Below are 19,176 nucleotides of genomic sequence, written 5' to 3' on the forward strand. Positions count from 1 at the left end.
CGAAAGATAAGTAAATTTCCTTTCAAACGACGTAATACGTTCCCATATCCAAAGAGTTAAGTATATTTCACAAATTCTTGACTATTTCGGCATTTTTATCATAGATGACCATGGAACGCTGTAACGTCATAAAACAATTGTGTATCGTATTAAACATGTCACGGTCGAACTAAAAACAATGGCAACGGCAGCAACTTCTGAAATTAATGTGAAATCGAATGAATTCTCATATGCCAAAGGTGGTTTTGGACCACCATAATGGTCCAAAACAATTATAATATTCCAACGACCTTCACCTTAAATATCTCGTGGCCTCGCTGAAAATTATGCTAGAGCTGCAATATCGGCCTTATGGGAGGGTGACGTTGAGCAGCAGACCAGAAAAGACGGCGGTTTTTTTTTAAGGTAAAAAATGATTAAACATTTTGTCCAGGATGTCAACCTTGTGTCCTGTCCAGGTGCGATCCCCCAATTGGAAATAAAAAATATAGTGGCTCATCGGGTCAGTGGCCTAGGTAACAAATTGAGCTTTCTGACGATGCTGTAAAGCATACGTTCGAAGATTATGTCTTAATCCATCGAGATCATTTGCCCTTTTGCGTATCCCTATGGGACTTTCATGGTGATTTGTGAATCCATCGAGATTAAAAAACAATGTATTAATACGATATTTTTATGATAAGGATTACACCCCAAAGAAGACGTTTACATTCCCAGCCGTAGGAAGGAGGCTAGTCCCCGAGACTCCAAATTAAAACCTCTAAAAGCACGTACTGAAAATGTCTTATAAAACCTCTAGAAAATTTGACACAAACTTAAATCAATTTTTTCCATAATGGCCAATAAATAATGTAATATTACCTTCAGCTTATTGTTACCTGGGTAAAACCCCTTATAGCTTTAAAATTAAGATTTTCTTGCTTAAACATCAACTCTATTGAGAGATAACATTCCGCTTTAACGGCATTCATAAACTAATGGAAAAAATTAGCCCTCACCCGACATTAACATGACCATTTCTATTAATTGACCTCCATTCTCCATTGAGACCTAATGTGGTATATCTCACGCGTTAACCGTGGAAAGGAATAGGGAGGAAGAATTAAGGCCACGAGAATTTAATAAAACATCTTTATTTTATGGAAATGGTATCCCTCCCTATTTCGGCTCCATCTGATGTTGCTAAATTGACTAGGACAAGGTCAAAATGTGACACAAATAGCGATATAAATTATAAAATAATGTAAAAATATGAGTTAAAAAGAGCTTAAATCAATTTGTTTCTAAACTATAAAAAAATGAGTATCAGAGCCTCACCACCCTGGTGGAATACAAAGAATAAACGAATTTTGAACAACGTTTCAAGCATATAATAGCTAAACTATCAAGATAACTGCAATTGCTACGCAATTACCAACAAACACTCTTACAGACTTGCTGTAAATCAAGACGTTATAATTGGGAAACGCTATAAACTTAACAACTCTAAATTTCAGAGAGCTGTAGCTTGTGGTCATTCCAAACTCCAGTGGAAATCCATTGGAGTCATAGCTACAAGACTCTAACTGCAAATCCACTACCTTGGCATACCCATGTAGACTGCTGTGAAAATTTTGTTTCAGATATTTCTTATAAAGTACCTCATCTTTTATCAAAATAGTATGTTATAAATTGAATGATTAGTGGAAATAAAGTGTGTGAAAAAAATGCGGTTGTTATAACATATCCAATGAGTTGGAGATTTTAAAAACCTGGGCCTGGTTAGTAATGTTTCTTACGGCAACTGGAAAACAAATTATCCCCATATTGTTTGTTGAGGTATTGAATTTGTTGAATTTCTCAAAATTTGCATGGATCCTGAAAGAGGATGAATTCACTCTTAGTCCATGGCCAACCAGGGTGGTTTCACTGTAAAGTTGTGGAGAATACCCAAAGAATAAATGAACATCACTGACTCTAAAATGAACAAAAGCTGGTTAAACCTTAAATTTTGATATGTGAATGTGAAGTTAGAAATACCAAAGCCACATCTTAACAGTATATTAATTTCTTACTCAGACAAACAATAAGCAGAAATCAGCAGCTTTTGTTGAGTAACCTGAATTCTGTTGTATTTGGTCTGAGAATTGGTAGGACATATGGATAGTAAATGTAGATAAGATCTTGGTTTTACCTATGAGACGCATTTAGGGAAATTTTCTTAGGAATAAAGCATGTATAACATTCATGTTAGGTAACATAGAGAGAAACTCTTCGCCTGATTAAATAATGCAAATAATGAAGCTACCCCAACAACGAAGAAAATTTTCATTTTAGCTATTCAATTTTTAAATTAAGTAAAGAGAAATTGGAAATTCAAGAGCTACCTTTGACGTACACAATACCTATCTATTAATATAGCATAACGTAATTCTTTGGCCAAGTAGTGGCTTAAAGGATATCCTTTGGTCCTGTGGCTAGAAATTCCATTGCAATTTAATAATTTTCATGAATGTAAATAATATTCATATTGCTTTAATTATTATAGTTGTTATTATAGTATATGCCTCTAATTTCAAAAATATTAAAGCATTTTCTCATGTTGATGTTACATATTTTTGGGGTTTGTCAAGACATTACTCCCTTGACAAGAGATTCTCTGGAGCACTTATTCTACATTATACAATAATTGTAAATTATTCATTTTTCTATTTCTGTCTTAAGCAACTCTGTTAAAAATTCTCTAAAACATCGAATTGTATTTAAATCACGAATCATCAAGCAAAATCGAAAAGAAATTAACTTTTTCAATTAAAATAAAAAACTTCGACATTGATAGCGACATCACTGTATGGTTCTTATAATACAATCGATGTTGCCAGATTTTGATATTCATGAACTTTTACAGGAAATTAATCTAAGTTAAAAAAAAACAAGACCTCTTGCAAAATGAACGCGAATTAAAATTTTAAAAGGAACAAAATTGCAAATAGTAGCTATTCCTTAATAGTTAATCAATCGCAGTTTTATCGGCATGATAATGAAATCAAATAATTGGCGATGTCGATATGTTTTTTCTGGCAACACTGTCGACTGAGACTGAACATAACCTTTAAATTCTATCATCTAACTAACCTCAACTTTAGGAGTCACGGTTCAAAAATTTTTGAACCGAAAAATTCTGATTTTTCACAAAAATCTGTAAAATAATTTGCATAAACTATGGATAACGTATCTACTTTATCGTCCGCTCAAAAAGACGAGCTTATGGACCAAGTGAAACAACAAATAGCGGTGGCCAATGCACAGGAACTCCTCACAGTAAGTTTGCTCTTCACTTCAAATGCAGTACGAAACGAACCATTTCGATTCGTGTTTTTTCACAGAAAATGACTGAAAAGTGTTTTAAGAAATGTATATCAAAGCCTGGAACTTCGTTGGATAGTTCAGAACAGGTAAAGTTAGCTTTAGATTGGTTTCATAGTTAGCTCCCAAGTTTTGAAGTTCAATATACATTTACATCAAATATTGAGTGCCTTTTTTATATTAACTAGCCGTTTTGAAGGCTAAAACATGAATTATGGATTCAAAGAACATGCCAATTGCATATTATTAAAAAATTAAATATGTTTATATGCCTGATACAGTCTATACCCCACATATCATTAAGCTTACCATAACTTATAATTAATCACATTGTACCATACTTAACTATTATATGTATGTAAACTTCATATTTGCAGCCAACAAAAGTGAAGAATTAGGAATATAAACTGTACAGTGCTTCTAATTAATTCAAAAAACTACTTGTTTCAGAAATGTGTAGCAATGTGCATGGACAGATATATGGACTCATGGAATCTTGTTTCAAAGGCCTATGGCATGCGAATACAAAGGGAAAGAAACTTGTAACAGTAAACTTTTTTTTATGAATAAATTTGTTTTAGTCTAGTTAGTGATATTTAATAATTGTATTGTATAAGGACATTTCTTACCACTTGCCGATGGTTGAATACTGCCATTATTTTTCATGCCATCTTTGCATTCTTGTAGTATAATATACCTAGTAGGTAATAAATTTTACCTGTTGTTAAACAAACCATCACATAAACTTATTAAGTTCCCCTCTAAAATGCTAATAAAACGACAAGAATACAAAAAACTTATACAACTTTATTGTGTAACTATACTCGATTGCCAAGTATTAATTCTTACAAATAAAGTGACCAAATAGTTACGAGAATCACATACTTTTAAGGCACATAAAATACTGAAGTACAGAAATACATTACATAAAATCTATATTAAGGTAAATATGCTATAACCTATTCAGAACTGCCAAGTTTAAGTACTAGTGACTGAGAGAACATACCAAAATGTGTAACACAAAATGGCACAATTTCGTATAGTAATCTAAAAATAATGAGTGAACATAATGCATCAAAAACTAACTCTGAAGCACATTCTTATTACCAAACAACTTCCATATTAAAATAATGTGTTTAATCTCAAAACCTACTTGCTACAGACATGTCATATATCTTAATGTGCAGACATACACATGTCTGGCGAACTGCAAAAAGCCAGCAATCGGCAATATAGTAAAATTGATTCACCCCGTGCCGCAAATAATATATAACCAAACTATATAAAGGCGACGGCAAAAAAAGGAACCAAAACATTCTATGGCAGTGACTTAAACAATGCTTTTTGGAAAATAACACTCTTCAAGATAGATAGATTTTTTAAACCAATAATCAAACCATTTTCAGGAATCTTAAGGCACTAATTTATTAAAACCATATTGCTAACTAAGTGTTTGAGCAGTTTGCATTGACCTGGATATTGGAGTTACTTTTAGAAGAATTAAGAGTACCCAGAGAATAAGGCTCTTCTTCCAAGTTATCATTGTTATTAGGGAAACTTGAAACAGTAGAGCCGTTACTTGTATTATTACTGACAAAATCTGCTTCATAGTCATTTGTTGCTGAATTAAGAAGAGCTATAGACCCGTTATTTTCAGAATCAGCCTCTATCTCTTCACTTTCCTCTATAATGGAACTCTTATCATCTCCATTTAGATTTTTTAGCATAGGACTGTTTACATTAAATGTAGCATTAAGTGACTTAAACCCGTCAGTCTTTTCCACTACTAACGCTGATAAATTTTTAAAACCTTGTTCCTCAATTTCTTCAACAGTTCCATTTTCTGCAGGACAACTACCTTGCTTTAAAGGAACATCATCACATGAAATATCATTCGAAGACTTGCCATTCAACTGGGATTTATTACTATCAGATTCATCCTCATGACTACCATTTAAGTCAAAAGTAACATCTAATTTAGTTTTCATCTGAGCAATACTTAAGATTTGTTGTAGCAAAGGAACTTCAAGATTACCATTTAAACCTAAGTTTTTAGCCAAGTTTTCCCGTCCTTGGAGCTCTGTCAAGGTGTCCAAATAGCCTTCTGGTTTGAAAACTTGAATGGTGAATTGGAAATTGAAGAATTCAAGGAATTCATGCACCAAATAAAACAGGGTTCTGCCTTCAGGTGTTTTAAGATAGGAGCGGACTCTGACGCTTTGTAGAGGTTGCTGTTTGACTGCCTGATTGGAAAAGTAAGATTTTTTTGATGAAGTTGCTTAATGCTGGTAATGAAAATAGGATATGAATTGTGTTTTATTCCTAGGATAGTTATCAGAAACCATAGGATTCAAGATTTTATATGACTTAACAGGGACAACATAAGAGAATGACCTTGGTACTATCATATTCATAAAGTGTCTTTACCTTTATATCTTCATCCAAAGCAAGGAAAATGCTAGCTCTCATCTGGGCCTAAAATTATAAAGTGATTAATCAAAACTTGCTTAAAAAAACACGGTTTTGCTTTAAGAATAACAGAATATGTACCCTAATTTTTGCAAGGCTTCCATCAGTCTCCAGGGTCTGAAAAAGCAAATCTCTTAATTCAACCTCTTCCTCGAGGACTGACATGGTAAGTTTTCCAAAAAAAGTAATAGAATGACAAAATAGTAACTGTTTATGATGAACAGCACAGATCCCCCAAATCAGCTTTTAATAATTCTCAACTCTTAGTTTAGCGTTGTTCCTTGATATCCAAATATAAGAAAAACTCGATATTAACCCAGTCAAATACAGATAAATAAATTTTTAAGATAAAAATTATTTTAGAAGTAATGTATGGAAATTTAAAAAATTGAATACTTAAAATTGTTAAAATTATTGGGAAAAAAATGGCTGAGTTATTCCCGGCATATATTGACATTTAAAAAGGAGTTTTTGTACGTACTTCAAGTGCTTTAAAATAAAAACATACTTGTAGAATCTCCCAATGCACATATGATTCTGACATATGCCAAAGTCAAATGCCATTGAATGTGAACAGCAACTGAAAAAATTTCGAGATTTCGCGTTCAGCATCATTGACATTGAGATCGGCTCTGGTTATGTCTTGTTTTTACTTCAAGAACAACATCAAGAGGGGAATGATATTTAATCCATATCATTAATAATAATTTTATTACTCTCGTACTTCAGATACCTCCGACGATTAAAATAATGGCTTAGTGAAATAATAAGCTCGCACTCCACTTAATAAAACGATTTTTTATTTAAAAATAACAGTATTTTCAATGTTTTGAGCTTGAAACTTTCTGTGAGTTAGTACTGCTTCTAGATTTTATATGCTCCGTTCGTTTTTTCTTTTGCATCATCTTCAGTAAATTAAATACCGCATCTGGAGTGACACCAAGATTGAGTAGTTGCACCAAACTCCTAAAACATTTGACAATCAGTGAAAGAAGCTTCTTCAAATTGCGACGTTGCCTGACGTACCAAAAAATCTTATACCCTTATATAGACTGCAAATAACAAAAACTAAAAAGAAAATCAATGACTTAGTTACCTTTTGGATGAAATAAATCGTTATTGGGATAATCTCGAGCAAACCCGAAGGGAATATATAGTGGGTTTGACAATTAAAATCATAAAAAGGTGAATTTTTTACCTGAAAATCTCTTTGTCCATATGAATCCCTGCCAAATCAGCTAGGTGGAGTAACTCGTCTTGGTGCGGTCTTAAATCATCCATTAACTCGAAACTGTTAGTAATTGAAGAAGGCATGAGGAATAACTATCAAAATTATCGAAGTTTTACTATGTTTACAACCCGGCTTCACGTCTCAAACGCGAAGTTAAAACAATGCCATGATGCCACTTCATTCTCAAATTTTACATTCAGCGATATCCAAATTAACATTAATACTTCTTTCTTATTTAAACTAGTTTAACACTATAGTCGTACTGTAACACAATTCCAACAGTGTACGCTGTAATTTGTACATTAAAATAGGTAATTCAACAAAAAATATTGAATACTTTACACATCTACATTGTTTACGACAATATGTAATGTCAAAATCGCATCAATGTCATAAGCCCCTGCGATCAACGTCCAAATTATTTCAGGATTAAAAAATATATATATTTTTGTTGAAAAAAACTACAATTTCTCCAAAATTCCCTTTAAACCACACAAAAAATGTCGTCTCTAAACGAAAACAACGATATTTATGGTGAAAACAGGTCATACGGATCCTCCAACGGACTATCAGGTAATTTATCACAATCCATCCAGAGATGACACATGTCCTTAACCTTACATAATACATTATAGGGCAATTCAGACCGTTTTCATCCCCGTACTTAAATTTCGACCCCGGGTATATACCACAAGCTCAACCAGAATTTATATTCCTCGATGGTGGCAGCAAACAGAGGGGAAGGTTTGAACTGGCTTTTGGACAAATTGGAGGATCCTGTATGGTTGGGGCAGCTTTAGGAGGTGTGTCTGGGTTTTATAATGGACTTAAGGCAACTACTTTAGCTGGACAGACTGGGAAATTGAGAAGAACACAGTAAGTGTTTTCTCACAGTAATTACCGCTATTTTTAAAAAGTAGCTTTAAACACAATTTTGAGTTAAATTTTCTTTTCTTAAAGGTTAATCAATCATATAATGAAAAAAGGCAGTGCCACTGCAAACACATTTGGATCAGTGGCAGTAATTTATTCAGCTTTTGGAGTCTTTTTATCATGGGCAAGGGGAACTGATGATGATCTGAATACTATTACAGCAGCTACAGCCACAGGGTTATTGTATAAGTCCACAGGTTCGTTACTGAAATAATGATTTCTGAACTGGAAAGCAAAACAATTTTGTTAAATTTTTAGCGGGCTTAAAGAGATGTGGTATGGGTGGCGCCATTGGGTTAGGTGCTTCAATGCTTTATGCCTTCTGGAATAACAAAGACAGATTATCAGATCTAGGACATTATAATCCAGCGTAAGAGGGCATTTTTTTATTGTGAATTTTAATAACAAATACAAATTAACTTATTTGGATAAACAATATTGATGTGCTTGGAAAGCATATCAAATCAAGGGCCCAGTCTGCAAGGGGCAATCTGCAATTATATTGCTTTAGCAAACTAGATTATTTATTTTATCTAGATCTGAAGGGCCCTTTATTGTAAGATGTGCTGTGATCTACCAAATAGACATTTTGACTATTATGTTGTTTTATTGAGAATTTGAAGGGACTTTTCAAGCAAACTAACACCAAATTTTGTTGTAATTGTCTCATTTTCTAAGCTGAATTAATATCCTCAATGTTTACTAAACTTAATGAAGTTTGTCTAGTTAATTTATATATATTTTTCTCTTGACAGGCACAGGTAAACATTTGCAGCAGATACGAGCGAAATATCCAAACTTCCAGTTGTAAATATTAAAAATAATTATTGTATATTTATTTTTTTTAGTTGTATCCAAAATTTAATAAATTAAACTTTTGGAGATAAAACTTTATTTAAATTTGATAAATAATATTCAATGCAGTAATTAAGAAAATCATTAATGAATTTAATTTAATCTTAACTTTGCAAAAGTTTCGCCGTTTGGACCTAAAAATTGCAGTAAGTTTCAGTTCGTTCAAATTCCTTATTACGTTGCTGCCATCTAGTAGCTTCAGTTGAAGCATACATATATATAGGTATAGGTTAAAACTTACAACGTTGTATGGTAGAGCGCATACGATATAATATATGGGCAATTTGTCTAAATATTATTTTGGGTTTGTTTGAAAATGTTAATTACATATTTTATACTCTAAATCTCTTCAAAAATTGCATTTGAAAAACACTCTTTGAACAATTCAATTCTGATTTCCCGTGGTTACATTGAATGATAACTGCTGAACTGTTGCGATAATTTCCTTAATCGTTCTAGCAATGTTTTATGTTTAACTGAAACTTTTCAGTTTTGGAACTTTTAATAAAAATACGCTGGTGCTTCATAGCTTCATGGTTTAAACATTGCAGTGTTGGTTTGACCATTTTGACAGTGGTCTGTGATGTGTTTGTTTTGACATTGATGACAGTTTTATCAATTGTTATTTTAATTTTCTTTATGTGGTAGAATTATACAGGAACTTTTTATTCAAATAAACAAACTGTCTTAAGCCTAAATTAGACATAAATTTATTGTTCCCTTTAAGGAAAATTTATAATTATATCCAGATACTCGTAAAAATGACTTGAACGTATTGGTGCGTTAATTAGTAACCGCAAACAGTGGACTCCTGTTAGTTCCCAAATGAACATGTCTTCACAATTTAGCAAACAAAATGGTAAACCAAAAAGATTTTGTATAGATGACGCTTTCGAGGAGGAAACGGACGAGGCCATTAAAGTTTATGGGACTACCACTCCCACTACCCCTAATGGGAAAATAGGGCAGGGAGATTCCATTACTTTTAATATCGAAAACGGACGGTAAGTACAGAGAAGTCCTTTATAGAGCAATTCAGCTATTGGGGGCACAAGAGATATTACAACTTCTCGATAATAAAGCAGTAAAACTGAGTTTTTAATTTAAAACTTCATCAGTTACCTAGGGTCCTAACATCAGATCTATTCTCTCAGATAGACTTCTACAACTCACTCTAAAAATACTATTTTCTGACATTTTAACATAAATAACTATTTTTATATTAAGGGCCTCTTTTGTCTAAAACTCATACTCTACCACTCAAATATTTACTTGTATTTTTAAGCAGATTGTGTTTATTTGCAGAGGCTACAAAGCTGTCACAGATACATCCAGGGACAGTGATTCCCTCATCCAGGATTATTATGAGTGCTCTAGTGAAGAGAATTTGTCTCATTCATGCTTCTCTCATCCTAAGGTACGTGAGAACTGGAGGATGGTGTTAGCTGCCACAACACTGTTAATAATAGGAACTGGACTATTAGTAACTGGCACTCTCACACTCAGTGAACCAAATTCAGTCCTGCAAGCTTCAGTGTTTTTGTTGGCAGGTAAGTACCAATTTTCCATCTTCTGTATTAGTCAGTTTGTTTATTTAACAGGATTTATATGCTTCATTCCTGGAGCTTATCATGTTGTTTACATTTACCTGGCTGCAAAAGGCAAACGGGGTTACCACTTCCATAACTTACCATTATTTACGTAAGTTTAGAGGTAATAGTTGACTGTATTGGGGAGTTGTGCTAGAAGATAGATTATTTGAATGTCACAGTTTCAGTGTGGAGTGACTTTAAAGAGGTGAGTGTAAGGAGAAATTATTTATTGTGTGTTTGGTGTAATTATTAAAGTTGGAATGAGCACTGTGGGGTATAAATAAGGTTTAGATATAGATTATAATACTCAAGCACTGATTTGTCCAAAGTAGTAGGGAAATTAATATTAGGAAGGCTTGGCTTTTTTAATGCATTATTAAATTGGCTATGCAAATACTCAGAGTTGCTTGTAGGAATTGTAACAAGAGACAGGATGGTGAGATAAGTATAAGTAATGTCAAACAGAGATGCATTTTAGTCTTCGTTATAGCACTAATAGCAATTTAAACTTTTTTAGAGGAGATATTGATTATGGTATAGTGTGTTACAAATTTGATGTATTAACATTTTTTATCTCAATATGTATAAGTGATAGAGAGTTAGCTAAATGGAGGCAAAGTTGCGCATTTCGTCGCTGAATAATGCGTTAAAAAGAAATGTAAATTATCTAATTGCTTTCAGGAGTATCTGGCAAAAAATTAAAAACCCAAAATTTCTCTTTTACTTTTTGATGGCTTTACTGCTGATTACTTTAAAAACCAAGAGCACTTTTTTATGGTCTTTAAGAAATTAATTTTATTTTTCAGTTACTACGTTTCAATTTTTAGATACTGTCATAGCCCTTTTTTTATATGGACCTGGATTTTTTCATCAATTAGTAACTTTAACCTGCCAAACGTAATAATGTATCACATTTCCCAGGAAATTATACACTTTAAGAAATATGTGAAGTTTTTTAAAAATCGCTTCGTGTTTAGACACTCAAATTAATTGTTTTTTTTTTTAATATGAACCTGGATTTTTCTATAAAAATAAAAACTTTATATGTAACACTATTTAAACACACAAAAATATTACTTTGTCTAAATGTTATAAAAAAAAATTAACGTTAAGTTGAATGCACTTGTTGATTTGTTTAGCTGTTTTATTTATACTATTCCTTGTACAAACGCCTTGCTGTCATGTGAAAAACATTTTTAATGCGAATTTTTAATTCTTCTAAAGTATATACTTCGGTTTTGAAGATGGTATTTTTCAGTGCCCCCAACAAATAGAAATCTAACACGGAAAGGTCGGGCTATTGCGCTGGCCAAGCTATGAAGTCATCATTTCCAATCCATCATTGGGGAAATTCTTGATCCAAGAAATTTCGAACGGCTCTTGCATTGTGGGGGGGTGCCCCGATTTGCTGGAACCAGATTCGGCGTAGTCTGTCCAGAGGAATAACGTTTAAATATTCTTGGAACTTCGTGTTTAAAAATTCCAAATATCTACGAACCTTAACAATTAAATGTTCGGACGATATACGAAATATTACAAAAAATAAGTTTACTACTAGTTAACAATATTTTTATTTCGACCATGGAAATATCAATTCAGGAACTTATCACAAAGTGTACTTCTAAATAAATGTTTTTTTTTTACTTTCCAAAAACGACGTAATTAAACTCCAAAAATATATCAAATTTGCGGATAAATATATGTATATTCGCACGCGTTAGAATGTTTAAATTAAAAATAAACAGTAATATGATGTACCTTTAATCTTTGAAGTAAGGACGGTTTGTCTTCTTTTTGGAATAAAATTTATTAAAAAAATTTGAAAATTCGGATGTAAAAGAATTTCATATTTGGGTTATTTTTCGTTTTAAGACTAAGATTGTGCGCTAGAGAGTGTTACGCGCTGATAGACTGTTCCATTTTATGCCGCAACGTTTCAATAATATTCAAGTCGGGGATACTTAAAGGTCATGAAAATAATCTCACATTATTATTCCGAAGGTACCTTTTTGGTGATTTTTACAAAGTGGTGCGATGCGTCATCCCGTTGGAATATGACTTATTTTTAAAAAATTGTTCCGCAGTTAGAATCAAGTTTCTTGATCAGATTTATTGGTGCTTTTCCACATTTACGGTACCATCAATCAATTTAAATTTTCAACATCTCTGCTGCTCATATATCTCCATATTATAACTCCCTCGAAAAATTTTACGGTCCGCTTGAGGCAGTCTTTATGAAATGCTTTTATTTTGTGTGAATCACTCTTTTGTGGAAACCCCCTACGCAGATATCAAAATTAGCTTCATCGCTAAATCCAACTTTACTTCACTTTTCTACAATCTAAGGTATTTTTAATTTTGCCAAATCCAAGCATGTTTCTTTTGAATGGTCGTTAATAATGGTTTTTCTTTTGCTTTGAAAAAAAGGTGGAATAAGAACATTATTTGATTAATGCTACAAAAAGTAACATGATTACTTCATAAAAGCTAAACAGACTTACACAACCATATCCTACAGCAGCTCCATGATTTAAGCTCGACTCCTGAATCCATTGCGCTTGGATTTCCAGTGAAGTCCCTTTTGTTGGCTTTGTAAATTTTCACCAGTACAACGCGAAACTCTCTTTTCGGGATCCTACAGGGTGAGCTTGGACTGAATGATTTCAATAAAACAATTTTGGTATGAAAATAATTCATGCTCAAGCAGATAATATACAATTTCCCTTCTGCAAAAACCATTTTACCTCCAAATATGGAGATGTGCAAATATTTATTTGAGTCAAAATTTTAAATTTTTTCTTTATAATATTATATATATCAAATTAAAAGAAATTTTGTTAAATCCTGCTTAATCTACTTCAGCTTTACGCTAAAAAATATTAAAACTCGAGATGGACATCACGTATTTTCAAATATTTACAAAAATTATTTGCGTGCAAATGCTTTTCTGACTCGGTGTAGTTATTATCTAAAATTTTTATCTGTTTAAAATTTGTTTTGTTTAGAATATTGTATTTTTATGCAATTTCAATTACTTATATGTATAATTTTCTTACCTCACTTAATACCCTTTCTCTGTCTTGTTCGCTAATTTAATTTCCATAATTGTTTCGTTTTTCTGGGATGTGCCTTCTTCTCCTAACCGGCTATCTAATCTTTGGAACGTTATTGGACTAGATTGCTAACATTCAGGATATTGTTGAAAGTATATTTCCAACGTATTTCTGGTGTTTGACTCTAATAATAAAATTTAAGAATATCGCATTGGTCTTCCTTTTAAAAGTGGACATTAAAACGAAACGAAGGAACGAATTTAAGTTGCACCAGACAAGAAAGAATGTTGTGTACTGACAAAGTCAAGTACTTACGCTTTGCCGTGATTCAACGGCAATGCCTAATGTGCAATTTTTAAAAAGCTTCAAATATTTCCTAAAACGATTAGCAGGATCTTGGTCAGGTCAAAATCTTAATTAATGAAATTAAAAAAAAGTTGACGATAATAACTAAAAAACGAAACGTTACAACTGAAAAATAAAATTCGTTTCTGAACAAGCGTAAAAAAGCACCGTGAGAAAGTGTTTGTGGTTCTTAAAAATAATCAACAATAGTCGTGAAAAAATAAAAATCAATATTTTTTTTCTTCGAATTTCTCTCGAAGTAATCGGACAATTTCACGCTTCTTTTTAACAAAATAGTTAGTTACAAAACGCGCGACTTTGCCTTAGTATAATTGACTAACTATCATTTATAGATACCGAGATGGCAATGCTAGCACGTCGAATTTGTAACACCCTGTATTCTTTACTGGAGGAACGTTAGGGAATCAAGTACTGCGTCCCTTTGGGATGATAAACATTTTCATTTGGTCATACAATTTGATGGTTTAGAGTGCCACTTTTTTTTGATAATGTCGTCATTTTACTTAATAAGTTGGGGAGTGTAAGGGTTTCAGCATGGGCAAAGCTAAAGCAATTTTCTTTAATGCAGAGATTCGTTTAATTTTGAATCAAAGACACAAGTTGTAAGTCATTTTTAGATTTAAATGAGGGTAAAAACCATTTAATAAAATTATGAAAAATAATTAATAGTTTTAATATGCACCCTTGCGGTGATGATATAGTTATAGGTAAAATCTTTTAGTTCAATTCAAAACTCAATTTAAATAATCTCGTTTAATATTAATACTCGTTCTACTACATCTTATTGGAACTTAATTATGCAAGATTTACAGTATATATTATAGTTCCTGTGTCCAAAAAAAGAAAACCTCTCAAATTGAAACCTGCACATTCTCATCAGTCAGGCATCTCAATGCTAATAATTGGCAAAACAGGTTTCATGAGGTCTGCCTTCTTAACCTGGGCATCCTTCCTACTCTGTTGTTCAAGTTCCACTCCATTTTGTCGTCTCTCTGGCTGGTATGCTATATTACCATACTCTTGAAGCAATGGACAGGCATCCAGAAGAAATGAGCAGAAGTCTTTGCGCATTCCAAACCACCCTAAGGGAAATTTTTAAAGTTTATGGTGCTTGAGGTTAGAAAAAACTTACATTTATTTGCTCCTTTGGCACTGAATGACATTATGATAAGGGTAATGAAAGAGACAAATAGAGGACTAACCACAGCTGTAAAAGACATCCGTATGTCTTCATCTAACTTATTAGCTAATAATACCTAAAACTCTGATTTTAATATGTCTGAAAGGTCTGAGAGCTTCGAACTTACTTGAAATATTAAAATAGGAATTACTAAAAATGTATACCCTAATGCAGATTGGAAGCTACTTTTTCTTTGTTGAACACTTACTTCTGGCGTTCTCAACAATATTGCCGCAAAAATTATTGTATACAAAACACCAACCTAAAACACCAATTAAGTAGCAGGACAATGGAGACTTCTAACTGAAAACACTCACAAGTGAGAGACACATAACTATCCATAATGGCACAAAAACAACCTCCCAGGACCACCCAATGAAACCATCCAGTCTTAATGCTAAGAATATGAACTGCAAGACATTGACTGCGCAAAAAAGTTCCAACTAAAACAGACCTCTTTGGATTTTGGACCCCACCAATTTCTCTCTCTTACCTCGAAACTTCTTTCATGTTTAACAGCCCATATACAAACAGCTATGCTAACAATGCTAATGAAAATGAGAGGAATAAATACTAAAATCCACAAATGCCTGGAAGACTCTAATTTATCGCAGACCAACAGCTCAAACATGAGTAATATAAGGTGAAGGGCCAATGATATTAGCATTGACTTATAGTGAATGTAGGCTTCACCTTCCAACCTAGAAATTGCTCTGTTGCTTTGTTTGAGGACAAATTAGTAAAAGTACCTGAAGTGTGGATATCGCCACCAAATATAGCTGCCTACTGTGGCACCAGTGATAACTAATGTTTTCCAGACCCATATTGGTGTGAATATTGTCCAGTATGACCAAGTTATATAATTGTCCAGTCGTAGAGCAAAGAAAACAGTGAATAGCAGCAGGCAACAGTGGACAATGAATTTGCTAAAGTGGAAAGTTATTGCTTGGAATTGTGAGGATCATTGATAAATATTTACTGTAATTATTTGAAGGTTATTTTTGGACTACATTAAAACCTATTAGACTATAAGTTGCAAAGTCCCAAGAAACTGAGAGATATGCAAGAAAAAATGTACAGGCAAGTAGGTGAAAGTTCAAGGCGACTTACCTGGGATTGAAGTCTTGTAGAAGCGTTTGCAGGTTCATGTTGATCACATAAATGTATGAATGTGAAAATCCATTTTTTTACGTAAAGCTTCAAGTTTTAATTCACTTATATGAAACGCTTTTAGCAGGCTTTAAAGTTACTATCAAAATTGGAAAATGTTTGATTTATATATTTTTTTGTTTGGGGTAACATAAAAATCAGCTGTTGATATTTCAATGTCAAAGTTTTACTATAAGTGTTTTCATTTAAATTGCTCCAATTCTTCTAGAATTAGGCTTAATTTAATGCAGCATGTTAATATCAAGTTTCGTTTTTAATAAGCGAAATGACTAGGCATTATTCTTTATAATTTTTGGCCTTTTGGTCCTCTTTGATGATTATCACGTGGATTCCATTGTTTACTGATGTATTCTAATTGTACCAAACAATCCCAAAAGGAGAACTGTCAAAATAAAGAAAAAACTAAAAGTGAGGTTATGTCAAATGTCAAAAATGTGAAACTGCACCAAATTATTTGTTTACGTGGAATAGTTTGAAACCCCAACACAAGTTATTAAAAAATGCCTGATTTCGTATTCGTTTACTGTATAAAATAATGTGAAAAGAATCTAAACTCTTTTCTCCAGAGATTTACAAGGATCGATTATGGAGGAAATGCCAATTTTGGTGTTACTCGCCCTCGTTATGCTGGTAGCGTCCTACATAGCCGGTTCTATTCCGTTATTTTTCAGTTTCTCCGAGGTAAGTATATTATTAAATCCCTTCCCGAGCGAAAAAAATCCCCACTTGATGTAAATTAATAAATAAACCAAGGTTTTCTTGGAACTCAACCCTGAGACATATGCTGTCGAATATTATAGAATTCTTTAATCAATCAGCCAACTAAAGTGAAAGTAGATTAACGTAATCGTCGAAATCTTTATTCCCGGACAACCAGATATGCTTAAGGAACCTGAATATGTAGCAGTCAGCATTTTCTTTTAAACATAAATATTTGGGTATTGGAAGTTTATCAAAATACCCTTTGGAATTTATGTTTGTTAAAATAATTGTGCTTGGCTGAACATCTTGCATATAGGTCTCACTCACATAGGTGCCAGTAGTGAGAATTTGATAATAATTAAAAATGTGGTTTGCTGCTTTTAACATCTATTGTTGGGCTTTTGCTATGCTTGCAGGAGCTCTAGGGGCAGGCTATTTGCCTCTTGTGTATAGGTTTGAAGAGGTAATAATCTAATAAATACCTGTGTTAGCATTTGGTTTGCAACTATTACCTTTCATGGTTATGTTACCTTTTATGATTATATTTACTTCCATAAAGGTTTACAGAAAATAGCACTATGTATTTACCAAAAAGCGGATATTGAGTTTTATTGCCGTTTTTTTTTTAAATTTTTCCCTAAATAATTTTTTTTTCCAGGAAAAACTGAAAAAAATCATACTGTTTGGAGCAGGACTTCTTGTAGGCACTGCACTGGCAGTAATAATCCCTGAAGGTAATTCATCGAATCATGCATATACAGCACAAATTAATTAATTTAATCACAATCAGGGGTCAGATCGATGATCTCTGAACAACCTGTACCCACCCATGCCCACAATGAATCTGCCAATTCTCAGGATTCAAGTGATCCATTATCTGTGATAGGCGTTAGTTTAGTAGTTGGTTTTATATTTATGTTAGTAGTGGATCAGGTAGATGCAGTACAATATCACTTAGTAACTTTTTCATGGTTTTGTTCACTCAATAGATAACTCAGAGCAAAAACGAAAATCTTAGTCCCTCAGAGAGAAATATAACTACAACAGTGGGACTAGTAGTTCACGCAGCAGCAGACGGCGTTGCTCTAGGTTGGTAATTAAGAATTTGTTTTTCTTGAAGCGTTTTAGTAGAGATCTTTTAGGTGCCGCTGCAACTACCAGTCACGCAGAAGTAGAAATAATAGTATTTTTAGCTATTATGTTGCATAAAGCTCCGGCAGCCTTCGGATTGGTTACGGTGTTAATACATGAAGGCATCGAACGGTGCGTGTTTTAATTCTAATCATCCGTCATGAAAAAAATTCTTTTGCAGGAATAGAATTAGAAAGCATCTGTTAATATTTTCACTGGCCGCGCCAGTCTTGACTCTACTAACATACTTTGGGATAGGGCAGAAACAAAAGGAAACTCTGACCTCTTTCAACGCCACAGGAATCGCGATGTTATTTTCGGCAGGAACGTTCCTGTACGTGGCCACGGTCCACGTCCTCGCAGATCTCACTCAGAATTTCCAAAAGGGTCAATACACAAAAGTACCTCAGAATTTGGAGGAAGGAAAAACACAAACGCATTCTGCCGCGCTTAGGCCAAAAGAACTGGTGTGTTTGGTAGTGGGGTGTCTGTGTCCTTTGCTACTAACCCTTGGTCACCATCATTAGATTATAATCGTCAAAGAATAAAATATGTACGTATTAGTTTAATTTACGATTGTTTCTTATACATTCTGCTTTATTTGGGAATAGGTAAGATGATCAATGTAGGTAAGTTAATGTTTTTGAAGGTAAAATACCATGTAAGAACCAATGGGCTTCAGGAATGGAAATCTTTGAATAACTAATATGGCGCAATTGTTCAATCTCATGATTTTATTCAGGGAATTTTTTATAAGAATGTTGATAAATCCCTGAGAAAAGTAAAATCCTGAAAATGGCAACAAGGCATCGTTCTTCCGTTTTCGAATAATTAGACAGCAAATTGTGTGACGTAGCTGTTAAAATAATGGGCCTCGTTGCCAAATTATGATTATTTTTTTTAGATTTTTAAAATTATTTTGCAATATTTTTTATTAGAAAAAGAGAATCCAGTTGAACTGATTATGAAATCAGACGTAATTATGTATCTATTTTGATTAAGTATAAAAGTATCATCTTTATTGGAAGAGTCTGATACTGTGAATATATCTATTTTTTGTTTCTAAGGTTGCAAAACCGCATTATTATTTTTATTAAACACCACAACTGTCTGTCCCTTTGTATAATGCGTTTTGGACGCATTTTTCAA

General features: G+C 33.1%; 6 protein-coding genes and 1 long non-coding RNA gene across 12 annotated transcripts; 4 read left to right on the top strand and 3 right to left on the bottom strand.

The window, feature by feature from the left end:
• Positions 1-3,090: 3,090 nt before the first annotated feature.
• Positions 3,091-4,078, top strand: LOC136344821 (mitochondrial import inner membrane translocase subunit Tim13). Its single transcript, XM_066292632.1, has 3 exons — positions 3,091-3,300; positions 3,366-3,434; positions 3,796-4,078. Exons 1-3 carry the CDS (start codon positions 3,202-3,204, stop codon positions 3,889-3,891), a joined length of 264 nt encoding a protein of 87 aa, XP_066148729.1. The 5' UTR covers positions 3,091-3,201; the 3' UTR covers positions 3,892-4,078.
• Positions 4,079-4,132: 54 nt separating this feature from the next.
• On the bottom strand, positions 4,133-6,237 carry LOC136344820 (centrosomal protein 43-like). The gene is made up of 3 exons (XM_066292631.1): positions 5,896-6,237; positions 5,773-5,820; positions 4,133-5,588 (listed from the first exon to the last, which is right to left on the bottom strand). The coding sequence occupies exons 1-3, from the start codon at positions 5,977-5,979 to the stop codon at positions 4,791-4,793; spliced, it is 930 nt and encodes a 309-aa protein (XP_066148728.1). The 5' UTR covers positions 5,980-6,237; the 3' UTR covers positions 4,133-4,790.
• Positions 6,238-6,592: 355 nt separating this feature from the next.
• On the bottom strand, positions 6,593-7,394 carry LOC136344921 (uncharacterized). The gene is made up of 2 exons (XR_010733057.1): positions 7,013-7,394; positions 6,593-6,780 (listed from the first exon to the last, which is right to left on the bottom strand). It is a non-coding gene; the product is annotated as an uncharacterized lncRNA (long non-coding RNA).
• A 35-nt stretch (positions 7,395-7,429) lies between these two features.
• Positions 7,430-8,867, top strand: Tim23 (translocase of inner mitochondrial membrane 23). Its single transcript, XM_066292812.1, has 5 exons — positions 7,430-7,618; positions 7,681-7,921; positions 8,006-8,175; positions 8,237-8,348; positions 8,734-8,867. The coding sequence occupies exons 1-5, from the start codon at positions 7,546-7,548 to the stop codon at positions 8,741-8,743; spliced, it is 606 nt and encodes a 201-aa protein (XP_066148909.1). The 5' UTR covers positions 7,430-7,545; the 3' UTR covers positions 8,744-8,867.
• Positions 8,868-9,433: 566 nt separating this feature from the next.
• Positions 9,434-14,506, top strand: LOC136344880 (transmembrane protein 134). 5 transcript variants are annotated; one of them, XM_066292761.1, is made up of 4 exons: positions 9,434-9,837; positions 10,139-10,383; positions 10,435-10,534; positions 11,232-14,506. In XM_066292761.1, the coding sequence occupies exons 1-4, from the start codon at positions 9,659-9,661 to the stop codon at positions 11,413-11,415; spliced, it is 708 nt and encodes a 235-aa protein (XP_066148858.1). In that variant the 5' UTR covers positions 9,434-9,658; the 3' UTR covers positions 11,416-14,506. The 5 variants fall into 5 exon arrangements, 3 of the variants coding, with proteins under 3 accessions (XP_066148858.1, XP_066148859.1, XP_066148860.1); XM_066292762.1 differs by having other exon boundaries at positions 9,438-9,837; positions 11,684-14,506; XR_010733045.1 differs by having other exon boundaries at positions 9,441-9,837; positions 10,435-10,630.
• A 76-nt stretch (positions 14,507-14,582) lies between these two features.
• On the bottom strand, positions 14,583-16,344 carry LOC136344876 (transmembrane protein 185B). The gene is made up of 7 exons (XM_066292754.1): positions 16,135-16,344; positions 15,774-15,950; positions 15,518-15,725; positions 15,342-15,467; positions 15,152-15,286; positions 14,977-15,100; positions 14,583-14,926 (listed from the first exon to the last, which is right to left on the bottom strand). The coding sequence occupies exons 1-7, from the start codon at positions 16,170-16,172 to the stop codon at positions 14,721-14,723; spliced, it is 1,014 nt and encodes a 337-aa protein (XP_066148851.1). The 5' UTR covers positions 16,173-16,344; the 3' UTR covers positions 14,583-14,720.
• Positions 16,345-16,612: 268 nt separating this feature from the next.
• Zip102B (Zinc/iron regulated transporter-related protein 102B) lies at positions 16,613-19,093 on the top strand. 2 transcript variants are annotated; one of them, XM_066292755.1, is made up of 7 exons: positions 16,929-17,359; positions 17,555-17,630; positions 17,687-17,829; positions 17,886-17,985; positions 18,039-18,159; positions 18,209-18,580; positions 18,639-19,093. In XM_066292755.1, exons 1-6 carry the CDS (start codon positions 17,261-17,263, stop codon positions 18,552-18,554), a joined length of 885 nt encoding a protein of 294 aa, XP_066148852.1. In that variant the 5' UTR covers positions 16,929-17,260; the 3' UTR covers positions 18,555-18,580; positions 18,639-19,093. The 2 variants fall into 2 exon arrangements, with proteins under 2 accessions (XP_066148853.1, XP_066148852.1); XM_066292756.1 differs by lacking the exon at positions 16,929-17,359 and adding an exon at positions 16,613-16,875 and having other exon boundaries at positions 18,209-19,093.
• The last annotated feature ends 83 nt before the right edge of the window (positions 19,094-19,176 follow it).

This window comes from Euwallacea fornicatus, chromosome 18 (genome assembly GCF_040115645.1).
Source record: "Euwallacea fornicatus isolate EFF26 chromosome 18, ASM4011564v1, whole genome shotgun sequence".
Lineage (NCBI taxonomy): Eukaryota > Metazoa > Arthropoda > Insecta > Coleoptera > Curculionidae > Euwallacea > Euwallacea fornicatus.

Excerpts from the sequence above, each read along its gene's own strand:
- LOC136344821 (XM_066292632.1), top strand. The coding sequence starts at position 3,202 with ATGGATAACGTATCTACTTTATCGTCCGCTCAAAAAGACGAGCTTATG. Across the intron at positions 3,301-3,365 it reads ATGCACAGGAACTCCTCACA|AAAATGACTGAAAAGTGTTT; the intron begins GTAAGTTTGCTC and ends GTTTTTTCACAG. Across the intron at positions 3,435-3,795 it reads CGTTGGATAGTTCAGAACAG|AAATGTGTAGCAATGTGCAT; the intron begins GTAAAGTTAGCT and ends TACTTGTTTCAG.
- LOC136344820 (XM_066292631.1), bottom strand. The coding sequence starts at position 5,979 with ATGTCAGTCCTCGAGGAAGAGGTTGAATTAAGAGATTTGCTTTTTCAG. Across the intron at positions 5,821-5,895 it reads GAAGCCTTGCAAAAATTAGG|GCCCAGATGAGAGCTAGCAT; the intron begins GTACATATTCTG and ends TTATAATTTTAG. Across the intron at positions 5,589-5,772 it reads CTTTGGATGAAGATATAAAG|GCAGTCAAACAGCAACCTCT; the intron begins GTAAAGACACTT and ends TTTTCCAATCAG.
- Tim23 (XM_066292812.1), top strand. The coding sequence starts at position 7,546 with ATGTCGTCTCTAAACGAAAACAACGATATTTATGGTGAAAACAGGTCA. Across the intron at positions 7,619-7,680 it reads ATCCTCCAACGGACTATCAG|GGCAATTCAGACCGTTTTCA; the intron begins GTAATTTATCAC and ends AATACATTATAG. Across the intron at positions 8,176-8,236 it reads GTTATTGTATAAGTCCACAG|CGGGCTTAAAGAGATGTGGT; the intron begins GTTCGTTACTGA and ends TTAAATTTTTAG.
- LOC136344880 (XM_066292761.1), top strand. The coding sequence starts at position 9,659 with ATGAACATGTCTTCACAATTTAGCAAACAAAATGGTAAACCAAAAAGA. Across the intron at positions 10,384-10,434 it reads TTCAGTGTTTTTGTTGGCAG|GATTTATATGCTTCATTCCT; the intron begins GTAAGTACCAAT and ends TTTATTTAACAG. Across the intron at positions 10,535-11,231 it reads CATAACTTACCATTATTTAC|TTACTACGTTTCAATTTTTA; the intron begins GTAAGTTTAGAG and ends TTTATTTTTCAG.
- LOC136344876 (XM_066292754.1), bottom strand. The coding sequence starts at position 16,172 with ATGAACCTGCAAACGCTTCTACAAGACTTCAATCCCAG. Across the intron at positions 15,726-15,773 it reads TGGCGATATCCACACTTCAG|GTTGGAAGGTGAAGCCTACA; the intron begins GTACTTTTACTA and ends AGCAATTTCTAG. Across the intron at positions 15,101-15,151 it reads TTCCTATTTTAATATTTCAA|GTATTATTAGCTAATAAGTT; the intron begins GTAAGTTCGAAG and ends TCAGAGTTTTAG.
- Zip102B (XM_066292755.1), top strand. The coding sequence starts at position 17,261 with ATGTGGTTTGCTGCTTTTAACATCTATTGTTGGGCTTTTGCTATGCTT. Across the intron at positions 17,360-17,554 it reads TTGTGTATAGGTTTGAAGAG|GAAAAACTGAAAAAAATCAT; the intron begins GTAATAATCTAA and ends TTTTTTTTCCAG. Across the intron at positions 17,830-17,885 it reads TTATGTTAGTAGTGGATCAG|ATAACTCAGAGCAAAAACGA; the intron begins GTAGATGCAGTA and ends TTCACTCAATAG.